General features: G+C 48.0%; 1 protein-coding gene across 1 annotated transcript in view; it reads right to left on the reverse strand.

Moving 5' to 3' along the window:
* LOC121287308 (C3 and PZP-like alpha-2-macroglobulin domain-containing protein 8) overlaps positions 1–12,667 on the reverse strand; it is a 31,702-nt gene that overhangs the window by 5,043 nt on the left and 13,992 nt on the right. Inside the window, exons 5-6 of the mRNA XM_041205075.1 lie at positions 6,016–6,228; positions 5,380–5,454 (exon numbers count right to left, since the gene is read on the reverse strand). Of these exons, the coding sequence (XP_041061009.1) occupies positions 5,380–5,454; positions 6,016–6,228 (288 nt within the window). The remainder of the gene's footprint in view (positions 1–5,379; positions 5,455–6,015; positions 6,229–12,667) is intronic.

Consider the following 12,667-nt stretch of genomic DNA (forward strand, 5'->3'; position numbering starts at 1 on the left):
GCAGAGAGGGGAAGAGATAGAAATACAGTCATAGAGGTAGGAAGATAGTGGCAGAGTGAATGTGTCAAAGAGATGGGGATAAAACAAAACAAATCATTAAAAATTACAACTAATCAAGTCATTATTAAAGTATATTTAATACTGAAATTAAAACCACAATTCTGTGAAAATGTCCCAAGTGTTGCGAGGAACCGCAGTGTGCTCTCTGACCTCCAGGTGGTGCCCACGCTGCAGCTTGTGGGTGGTTGGGGGGAGAAATTCTGGCAACAGCTTTAGTGAGAAGTTGGTGTGAGGACAAAATGGGAAATCCTGTAAAACAGTCAACAGGATGAATTTGAGCCCCACGGACCTCTGAGTAAACAAGAAGTGTGTTTATGTTTGAGGCTTTCGATGTGTGTTTGGCTGATTTGAATGAACTGTATTTACTGTGCTCCCAGTCTCTCATGCTAATGGAATATCCTAGCACATTAACACAAGTCTCAAGCACCATCAGCTGAACATAACTTTAACAGCATTTAAAAAAATGAAGTAGCTTTGATGGTCCCAAATTGCATGTGCAGAGTCAGCTGATCAGACTCGAGCAATATTTGTACCTCATTTAGCTTCTCGAGCCTGTTATGCCATCCAGATTGATGGCTCATCTGGACCTCACCTCTGTTCCATATTCCTCCATAACCTTGGTCAATAAAAAGTATCCATCTCAGCCTTGAACAATTCAGTTGACACCCGACCCCTCAGCCACCCAGCCACCTTTTTGGGTGAAGGGCCACTTCCTGACATCACCCCTGAATGGCCTGGCTACAATTTAAGGCTCTGGACTCTCCCCAACCCCCACCAGAGGAAATAATTTCTCTTTATGGATCCTATTGAATCCCTTTTACCATTTTAAAAAACTTTGATCAGATCCCCCTCTAACCTTCTAAACTCGAGGGAAAATCAGTACAATCTGCCCTGGTAATTCTACCCTTTTAGCCCTGGTTTCATTCTGGTGAATCTGTGCTGCTCCCCCTCCAAGGCCAATATCACATTCCTGAGGAGCGATGCCCAGAACTGAACCCAGTTCCTCCAGATGGACACTGACTAGAGCTCTGTACAGCAACAGTATAACTTCATTCCCTTTGTATTGCTGCCACCTTGAGATAAAGGCCAACATTCCAACAGTCTTTATGATTATTTTTTTGCACCTGCTCACTGCTTCTTCGGTTCTCGGTGGGTCTGACCCACAGTGCCGTGATCTCTGCCCCGCGTATGGGTCTGACCCACAGTGCCGTGATCTCTGCCCTGCGTATGGGTCTGACCCACAGTGCCGTGATCTCCGCCCCGCGTATGGGTCTGACCCACAGTGCCGTGATCTCCGCCCCGCGTATGGGTCTGACCCACAGTGCCGTGATCTCCGCCCCGCGTATGGGTCTGACCCACAGTGCCGTGATCTCCGCCCCGCGTATGGGTCTGACCCACAGTGCCGTGATCTCCGCCCCGCGTATGGGTCTGACCCACAGTGCCGTGATCTCCGCCCCGCGTATGGGTCTGACCCACAGTGCCGTGATCTCCGCCCCGCGTATGGGTCTGACCCACAGTGCCGTGATCTCCGCCCCGCGTATGGGTCTGACCCACAGTGCCGTGATCTCCGCCCCGCGTATGGGTCTGACCCACAGTGCCGTGATCTCCGCCCCGCGTATGGGTCTGACCCACAGTGCCGTGATCTCCGCCCCGCGTATGGGTCTGACCCACAGTGCTGTGATCTCCGCCCCGCGTAGGGTAAGGGGGCAGGTCTGGAATCCACCCCAGCCAGAACAGGAATCAAACCTCGTGCTGTTTGCACCAATATGATCCACACTGGCCATCTGAACCAACTGGCACCCCAAGCACCCCTATGGCAACACATTTTTAGACCCATGTTTTAGTCTGGAGCTTTGGAAAGTGATGGTAGAGACTCCAATTTTCTTTCCATCACACGGCTGACCAGGAATCTCTCCCGCTCTTACCGCCAGTCATTGGCGAGTGTTGGAAGGATTTACAAGTTGATACTCAACCTGTTTGACCGCGTTAGGAACACACCTTCCTCGGCCATCAAGTCCTGGGGTGAAACTTGAACCCAGATCTTCTGGCTCAGAGGCAGAACCACTACCCACTGCACCACAAGACTTCAACCTGTCCACTACTTTGTTATTTTTTATGCCTTTCTCTTCCACAGTTCCCAGTCTGTTACCATTAAGAAGACTTCACTCCAGAACTTGCCGCACCTCTAGCCAAGCTGTTCCAGTACAGCCATGATACTGGCATCTATCCAGCAATGTGGAAAATGACCCATGTCTGTCCTATTCACAAAAAAGCAGGACAAATCCAACCGAGCCAATTACTGTGTCATCAGTCGACTCTCCATCATCAGCAGAAGGCGGGAAAATGGGGTTGAGAAACTTATCAGCCATGATTGAATGGCAAAGCAGACCCAATGGGCCGATTGGCCTAATTTCTGCTCCTATGTCTTATGGTCTTATGGTAATGAAAGGTGTTGTCAACAGTGCTATCAAGTGGCATTTACTTAGCAATAACCTGCTCACTGATGCCCAGTTTGGGTTCCGCCAGGGCCACTCAGCTCCTGACCTCGTTACAGCCTTGGTCCAAACATGGACCAAGAGCTGAACTCCTGAGTTGAGGTGAGAGTGACTGTCCTTGACATCAAGGCTGCATTTGACTGAGTGTGGCATCAAGGAACCCGATCAAAACCGGAGTCAATGGGAATCAGGGGGAAACCTCTCCACTGGTTTGAGTCATACCAAGCACAAAGGAAGATGGTTGTGATTGTTGGAGGTCAATCATCTCAGCTCCAGGACATCACTGCAGGAGTTCCTCAGGGTAGTGTCCTCGGCCCAAACATCTTCAGCTGCTTCATCAATGACCTTCCTTCCATCATAAGGTCAGAAGTGGGGATGTTCGCTGATGATTGCACAATGTTCAGCACCATTCAGGACGACTCAAGAAGCTTGACACCGTCCAGGACAAAGCAGCCCACTTGACTGGCACCATATCCACAAACTTTCACTCCCTCCATAAAAAGAATTGCAAGAATTGCAAGACAGAATCTAACTATCGCCGCTTGATGTTCAATGGCATTACCATCGCTGAATCCCTCACTATCAACATCCTGGAGGGTTACCATTAACCAGAAACTGAAGTGGACTAGCCATATAAATACTGTGGCTACAAGAGCAGGTCGGAGGTTGGGAATTCTGCGGTGAGTGACTCACCTCCTGTCCCCAAAGCCTGTCCATCTACAAGGCACAAGGCAGGAGTGTGATGGAATACTCCCCACTTGCCTGGATGAGAGCAGCTCCAACAACACTCAAGAAGCTTGAAACTATCCAGTACAATGCAGCCCGCTTGATTGGCGCCCCATCCACTCCCTCTACCACCGACGCACAGTAGCAGCAGTGTGTACCATCTACAAGATGCACTGCAGCAGCAAAGCTTTTTCAGCAGAGCCCTCAGAACCTGGGACATCTGACCTGTGACTCGGCGCCACATCAAGAGATTGGATACCAGGCAGCACATCTGGATAAATCTTTCAGAGCTAGGCTAAGCTTTATGAAGGCATTTTCAAAAGAGCTTGAGAACATGTTTAGAAGGTGCCATCATTTTGTGAAATTGTTATTATACATCTGAGTTTTGACTGATTTTCTTTTTGAAGAATAATTTTGAATCTGTCTTTATATGCACTGTAATCATCCAAAAAAATTAAAACAAAAAAAAACTGCAATTTAATGATTGTTTCCTTTTCACCTGCTCACAGCAAAAAATTATGAACATCTTCAAAAATGTTTAAATTGGTAGGGTTCGGTTAAAAGTGTGTCTGGGGCTGTGCAGGTGGAGACATTAGCTGAGAGATGGAAGTATGGGACACAGGAACACTTACAGGCTGGAACACACAGGCACAGAATGATTATCACTCAAATACCACATGTAGAGAGGCAGTTCCTGCTACACAGTTAGACCTGGCCTCACATGTGACACAAGGAAACTGTTGAATGCCAAAGCGTGTGAACAGGGTCTGCTCATGTTAACAGTAGGTGCAGAGTCAGGCTCCCACTGTTTCTTGGATCATAGATTCATACAGCGCAGGAAGCCGACATTTGGCCCATCATGTCTGTGCTGGCTCTTTGCAAGAACTATCCAATTAGTCCCAATTCCCCAGCTCTTTCCCTATAGCCCTGTAAATTTTTCCTTCAAGTATTTATCCAATTCCCTTTTGAAAGTTCCTATTGAATTTGCTTTGACCACCCTTTCAGGCAGCACATTCCAAATCACAACTCACTGTAAAAAATATTCCCATCTTTCCCCCTCTGGTTCTTTTGCCAATCATCTTAAATCTGTGACCCTCTGGTTACCAACTCTCCTGTCACTGGAAACTTTCTCCTTACTTACTTCATCAAAACTCCTTATAATTTTGAACGCCTCTATTAACCTCTGCTCTAAGGAGAACAATCCCAGCTTCTCCAGTCTCCCAACTGAACCATTATCACAAGTTTGAGGCTTTTGAAATAAGTTAAGGTTTGATTTTACCTGTGCTGTAACCACTCACTGAGAATTCTTTGATGTGACAGCGGGACCCGGGGGGCGGGGGGCAGGGGGGGGGGGGGGGGGGGGGGGGGTGGCGGGGGGGGGGGGGGGGGTGGAGTCAGTTCTTGCACTGAGGCAAAACTGATCAGAAACCATCCGCTGAAAGTGGGAAAAGTCATGTGGCACTGACTGCGTAAAATAACCATTTCTGCCCACTTTTTTTCTCAATAATTTTACCACCCCCACCAACTGGTCACGCTGGGCGATTCTGGCACTTCCCCTCCCCCCATAGTCCCTCCCCTCTCCTCCTCACTCCCTGCCCCAGGTTACCCCCTCACATTTTTTGAACCTCCTTTATTGACAGTCCAACCCCATAACATCCCCAGACACAGCTGAGGTGTAGTCTGACCCATTGATATCTCACCTTCCTTCTCCTACTCAATTTACTTTTACCCCAACTGAGCCGTCCCTCACCAGTGTACACACTGCGCTGACACTCGGGGTGGGGCAGAGGTGCTGAGTGTTGGGAGGATGTTTGTCTGTGGAGACAGGGGTGGGGACCTGGGGTGGGGGGTGGGATTGCAGTCAAGCTTCAATCTTGTCCTTGCGTAAAGGTGACACAGGGTCTCTGGGCACATATTCAAGGACAGGAACCTGACTGTTTTCTCAATCACTTTGTGATCAGCTCTGTCAGCTCAGGTTGGGCAGGGATTGAATCGCGAAAGCCTCATGCCCAGTGTGCAGCTGTGTTACATGAAGCACTCACCAACTGACCTGCCCCACTGGGAGCCCTGACCATAGTATATAGTGGCTCTGACCTACCTGATTGTCTCTGTTCCATCAGCTCCAGCTTCATCGGTGATGCCACAGACTCACTTTCTTCAGGGACACTTTCCACTGCGGGGAAGGGGCAGAGTCAGAGTTGATCTTGCAATGCCACCAACTTTCAACATCAAATAAAGACCGATGGCCCCTCAACCCAAACTGAGGGCTCACCCTCATAACAGCCAGCTGGGCACAAGCCAGTCCCAGATATTCAGAGCTGAAATTCATTCCACTATGCATTTAGAAAGCAAGAAATGCTGGCTGGGAGAGAGAGCGAGGGGTTGAGAGATAAGCAAAAAGAGACCTGATCAGAGAGATCAAGAGGCACAGAGAAGGAAAGAGACAGAGGGAAAGACAACCAGAGGGAGAGACAGATAGAAAAACACAGAGTGGGTGATAGAGAAAAAGAAACAAGCAGGTTGAGAGAGATAGACAATCCAGATACATCTTTTCAGATGGCCTGAATTTGATGAGCCTCAGTGTCTTTGTCACTGACACACAATCTCCAGCTGACAGTGACCTGTAACCCCGCAGTTCAACTCAAACTGAGCTCAGGACCCGAAGGGGAAAAGATGGTTTCTCTGTAATCGCTGTTTGAGCAGAAAGATAGTGTGTGAATGGAGGGTCTCTTACTGGAGGGGCACTGTGACACAGGGACCTGTTCAATCCTGGTGTTGTTTCGACATGCCGCCACCTCCATCTGACACTGGTTTCGATACAGAATTCCATCAGAACCACACACAGGGTTTCCATCGAAGCCACAGTCACGGTAACATGTGCACAGCTCATAGTGTTCCTCCTCCAGACAGTCATACACATTCTTACAGGTGCCAGATTGGACAAACCCTGCAATAAATACAAGGAGCATTAAACAAGCTAAAAGGCTCAAATCACTTTGATTGTCCCACCCTTTAATCTTTTTGACAGACCAAGTTAACCCGGTAGTCAGCAGAGGATGATGGGCTGGGCTCCAGCACATCAACTTGTATTTATATAGTGCCCTTAATGTAGTAAAATGTCCCAAGGTGCTTCACACCTTGGAGTGATTATCAAACACAATTTGATCCTGAGCCACCCACAAGGAGATATGAGGGACAGGCGACCAAAAGCTTGGTCAAAGGGATCAGTTTTAAGAAACGTCTTTAAGGGTGAAATAGAGGTTTAGGGATGAAATTTCAGAACTTAGAGCCCAGGCAGCTGAAATAATGCCCCTCAATGGTGGAGAAATTAACGAGGCCAGAATTAGAGATCTCAGAGGGTTGTGGGGCTGCAGGAATTGATAAAGAAGGAGGGATGACAGCATGGAGAGATTTGAAAACAAAGATGAGAGTTTTAACATCAAAATGTTGCCAGACTGGGTACCAACATAGGTCAGCGAGCACAGGGGTGATGGGTGACCAAGACCTGGCATGAGTTCATATACAGGGCAGCAAAGCTTTGGATGAGCTCAAGTTTATGGACAGTGCACCATGGGAGGCCGGTCAGGGGTACATTGGCATAAGCGAGGTAACCATTGAGGTAACCAAGTTATGGATGAGGGTTGCAGTAGGCGATGAGCTAAGGCTGGGGTGGTGAAGGGCGATGAAATAGGTAGCCTTTGTGATTCTGTGGCTATACAGCCAGATGCTCATCCCAGAGTCAAATATGACACCAAGGTTGTAAACAGACTGGTTCAGACTGTCGGTTACCAGGGAGAAGGATGGAGTCAGTGACAAGAGGCTGGAATTTGCGGCAAGGAAATTCCTGCTCATCTGGATGTTGGACAAAGAGTATGACAATCAGAGGAAGTGCAGGGGTTGTGTGAGTTAGTAGTGAGTAGAGGGTAACATCAGCGTAGACATGGAACGTGACATTGTGACTTTGGATGATGTTGCTGAGGGGAAGCATGGAGATGAGAAATTTTATTTATAAGTTCTGTAATCATCCTCTGGCAGGTACATTTATAGTAGGCAGTACCTCAATAACCAGTTACCCACCACCCCTAGGTACAAGTGCCCAAGCAGGAGGAATCTTGACAAAATATTAGCAGGAAGGTCAAGTGATGCACAGATAGAAGCTTCACTGCTCCACCAGGACAAAAGCATTCTGTAAAACAGGGTTGTCCAACATACAGCCTGAGGGCCTGCCCTGCCTCTCTATCCTGCTCACATGAGCCAAATCACAGGCCATTTCTCTCCCACGTTTGCTGCTGAAAGGCTCACTAGTAAGGAGCAGTGTGAAGGTGAGTGGCTATGGTGCATTCTCTCTCTTGCCCTCCTGCGCAGGCGCTGGGCCAGCTAAAGGAGCACAAGGCTCAGGATGGCGGAGCAGGCTGAGGAGGTCATGAGGAACAGATGCTGGCGGAGTGGTAATATCACTGGACTAATAATCCAGAGGCCCAGACTAATGATCTGGGGACATGGATTCAAATCCCACCACGGTAGCTGGTGGAATTTGAATTCAATTAAAATCTCGGATATAAAGCTCGTTTCATTAATGGTGACCATGGAACTAATCACTGATTGTTATAAAAATCCATCTGATTCACTAATGCCCTTAAGAAGGAAATCTGTCATCTTGACCTGGTCTGGCCTACATGTGACTCCAGACCCACAGCAAGCCACTCAGTTCAATTAGGAAAGGCAACAAATGCTGGTCTTGCCAGTGATCCTATGGCGGAGTGAGGAAGCGCATCTTAGCACGTGGGCCCTGGGGAGGTGGGGGGTGTGGCGAGCGAGCGAGTGAGTGAGCGAGAACCCTGAGGCTGAGATTGGGAGTGAGCTGGACACACACACACACACACACACACACACACACACCCTGCCCTCCTCCTCCCTCCCCAAAAACCTATCCACAAAGCAAGCTGGGAGACCTGGGATCACATGGGAACACGACCACCTGCAAGTTCCCCTCCAAACCGCTCACCTTCCTGACTTGGAAATTTATCGGCCGTTCCTTCACTGTCGCTGGGTCGAAATCCTGGAACTCCCTTCCTAACAGCACTGTGGGTGTACCTACACCACATGGACTGCAGCGGTTCAAGAAGTCAGCTCACCACCACCTTCTCAAGGGGCAATTAGGGATGGGCAATAAACCGTGACCTCACCAGCGATGCCCACATCCCATAAATGAATTTTTTAATAAAAGGAACACCCAGGCTGAAAGATAACCTGCTTCTGACCCCTGCTTTTGTATGAATTCCACCGAGACCTGCACAGAGTGTGTGGCAGCAGGGGCGAATGTACCATCAGTGTTAGTGATACCCAACTCCTTAGCTCAGGCCCGTTCCCCACCCATTCCCTGGTAGATTTGGACTTGGGCCGAGTCTGGCTAACAAAAAAAGTGAAAAAGCAAAAACCGTTTTATTGGTTAGCTCCGCTGCTTGGAACTTTTTTAACGGTCATTTTTATTAATTACTCTTTTTTATTAGCGATTAACTTATTGCTTTGACATTGATTATTTTTAAATTCATGTTTAATGTTGTGACAAACCTGATTTTGCTGGAATTTGCTTGTCGGTCCCTTGAATAAGAAAAAAGTTGAAACGTGGCCCCTCACAAGAAAAGGCTGGACAAGCTTGTTCCAAAACTCGGGGGGCTCGAGCTGCAGCAGGTGGGAACAGAAAGCACTTACTGCATTTCTGCAGCCCCTTTCACAACCTCAGGATGTCCCAAAGGACTTCAGTCAAACTCCACCACTACCCCCACCCCCACCCCCCCACAGCCATCTTATTTCTATCATGGGAGCAAATGATCAAAGCAGCGTAATGTTTAATAAAATCCCAATCTAAATGAGCATCGAACCCAACGTTTGTAATTTATCAGGACACCAACTGTATCAAACACACGAGCAGATTTAATTTCAGCCTCTTCCTCAATGGTCAAATTGATTACAACACTGCCCAGGATAAAACTGAACTATGTGGATGAGAAGGTCATAATTTGGTCCTAAATTAGCTCTCCAGTGAGCAATATGATTGGTCCACATCAGTTGGCATCAGTCCCCTGGCCTAGTGGATATTCCTGTTCCTGACACCAGTCCTAAGCTTCGTCTGAAAAGACCTGAGAGTTTGAGGTTGAGGTTCGGCTCAGGAACAAACATGAAGCTCCCACAGTCAATTGACCCATCGGGCCTCACTGCCAAGGTGCCAGTGGGAATCAACCTTCAGTTGTAACCTTAATACAGTTACGCAGCAAAAATCTATCAATCTCAGTCACGAAAGCTCCAAATGACCCGTTCCTCCAGCCTCAATAGCTTTCTGGGGGAGAGGGGTCCGGATTTCCACTCCCCTTTGTCAGGAAGCACTTCTTCACACATCACCCCTGAATGACCTGGCTTTAATTTTAATGTTCTGCCACCTTGTTCTGGACTTCCCCCCGCCTCAATTAGATCACCCCTTAATCTTTTAAACTCAAGGGAAGATAAACCCAGTCTCTGCATTTTGGTGAATCCCCCTCCTAGGCCAATATATCTTTCCTGATGTCCTAATTTATTAATTCAAAAGATGTGGGGATCGCTGGCTGGGCCAGCATTTATTGCCCATCCCTAATTGCCCTTGAGAAGGTGGTGGTAAGCTGCTTTATCGAACCGCTGCAGTCCCTGTGGTATAGGTACACCCGCAGTGCTGGTAGGGAGGGAGTTCCAGGATTTTGACTCAGCGACAGTGAAGGAACAGCAACATAGAAAGAATATAGGTGCAGGAATTAGAGAGGAAGTCAGAGGGGAAATTGCAGATGGTGGTGTTCCTATTGATCTGCTGCCCATGTCTCTTTAGGTGGTAGAGGCTTCAGGTTTGGAAGTTGCTGTCGAAGGTGCAAAACAGCAGGAGAGGGAATTCCTCTGGTGTCTGTTTAAAGATGTTTGCAATTGGTGACGGAAAACTCAAGGTTGCATGAGAGTATTTGTTTACAATTTTATTATGAGTGGTGTGGTTGCCGTGGCGACAGTAACTGCTGTATTATGCCCGTGGGGCATTTCTAAAACATAAGTGAACTTTTTTGGTTACATCATTGGGGCAGCTGCAGTCGGCACTGCCCAGCAATGTTGCACTCTGACTGTGACACTCCATGAGAGATTAAGGTGCATGACGGCTCATTTACCGAGGAATGCACTTACAATTTCCAGTCCTCTCCCTTTTCTGTACTAAGCAAATCCCATTCACCCATCATCCCTGTGCTTGCTGACCTACAGTGGCTCCAATCCAGCAATGCCTCAATTTTAAAATTCTCATCCTTTCAAATCCCTCCATGGCCTCACCCCTCCCCATCTCTGCAACTTCCTCCAGCCCCACAACTCTCCAACTTCTCTGCATTCTTTCCAATCCCGAGCACCCCTGATTTTAATCGCTCCGCCACTGGCAGCTGTCTTGGGCCCTAAACTCTGGAATTTCCTCCCTAAATCTCTCAGCCTCTCACTCCTCCTTTAAAACACTCCTTCAAGCCGACCTCTTCGGCCAAGTATACCCCTTGACCACGTTTTTGGTCACCTGTCCTGTTATCTCGTTCTGTGGTTCAGCATCAAATCCTCGGGATTAAAGGTGCTATATAAATGTAAGTTGTTGTTGCGATTGAAGTTGCTGGTCTGATTAGGAGAGGCTGAGTCCTCTGGGACATTGGCCAAGTGCCCTTTCTTGCTGGATTGGTACATTTTTGTGGCAGAGGTGGATAGATCCTTGGTAAGCAAGGTGGTGGGGGGGGGAAAAGAGATAGGTTATCAGGGGTAAGTGGGATGCAGATTTCAGGTTACTATCAGATCAGCCATGATCTTATTAAATGGCGGAGCAGGCTCGAGGGGCTGAATGGCCTCCTCCTGCTCCTTGTCCGTATGTTGCAGGTAGGACTTTCAACCATGGGGGAAACCATCACAGAAACTCATCCTGATGACATACAAGGGCACTTATAAGTGAGGAGGGTGGCCGAGGGTCACTGGGTACCAATCAGGAGCCGGAATCCTGGCTGATTTGAGTCTAGGGGGTTTAAAAATTAATCATCGGGTCCCAGTTAACACTCTGGAGATCAGCCAGCCCAAAGGCAAAAGAAAGAATTTGCATTTCTAGAGAACCTTTCCAAACCGCAGGACACGCCAAAGGACCTTACAGACAATTAAGTACTTTCTGAAATGTAGTGCCTGTTGTAATGTAAGAGACGTGGCAGACAATTAGCACACAGCAAGATCCCACAAACCGAAATATGACAGTCACCAAATAATCTGTTTAAGTGATACTAGTTGAGGGATAAATATTGGCCAGGACACTGGGGAGAACTCCCCTGCTCTTTGAAACAGTGCCCATGGGGTCTCTTACATCCAACAGAGAGGGCAGATGAGACCTTGGTTTAACATCTTATCTGAAAGACGGTACCTCCGACAATGTAGTGCTCCTTCAGTACTGCACTGAGAATGTCAGTCTGGATTATATGCCAAGTCTCTGGAGTTTGGCTTGAACCCATGACTTTCTGCTTAGATGCAGTGTGTTGTTCACTGAAGCATGGCTGACAATTGGAATCTAGTGTCTCAGTCTTTGTGACCGGACAATAATTCCAGAGAGAGATGTTGACCCATTGAGCCTAGGCCATGTTGCTCAGTAGCATACAGGCTAGTGCCAGCATGAGCCATTGGGGGAGTGGGTAAAGGGGGGCTTTGGAGGGGTGGGGGGGCCTGAGGAACAATGCTTCTTGCTTTCCTTGTGAGTTTTATGAGTTTATTTCGAAATGAATGCTCCTTTCATTCCCCAACAATGTCATGTTCTGACTGGAGGGAATGAAGCAACTGCCGGCAGGGCCCAGACAGTCCGGTAATAATTTGTAGTTATTATAAGCGACTGTGTTTCATTAGCTCCCAGTTGACAGCTATGAGGTAAGTTTAAAAGAAACCAGAATGTCACAAAACATCACCAGGCCAGGCCATAAACTACCTGTAATCAGGAGGTCCAAACCTAGCAAGCCTGCCTTGTAAATTAATACCTCAGTGAGAGTCTGCACTCAGGTTGCAACATGCTGAGCTCGGGCCTGGTTTGGCAGCCTGCCTCCTCACGAGGAGACTAGCTGTAAATTATCAATGAATTCAAGGGACAGATCTCTACAGGAGCAGATTGACTTGTTTACGATGATCTTTAGGCAACGATTAGAGGGGGTGGGGGAGAGGGAAGGAAGGAAACTTCCCTCATGCTCAGCTTGAAATGGGCTTCATCAGGAGTTCTCTGCAGCTGCTTTTGAGTCTATTAACATGCTTGTGCTAGCTATCAGGAGCCTGGGGACAGGGGGTACGAGCTGTCACTTGGGTCACAATGCAGTGATTATCAATGGGTAAAA

The sequence above is a fragment of the Carcharodon carcharias genome, chromosome 14, assembly GCF_017639515.1.
Source record: "Carcharodon carcharias isolate sCarCar2 chromosome 14, sCarCar2.pri, whole genome shotgun sequence".
Lineage (NCBI taxonomy): Eukaryota > Metazoa > Chordata > Chondrichthyes > Lamniformes > Lamnidae > Carcharodon > Carcharodon carcharias.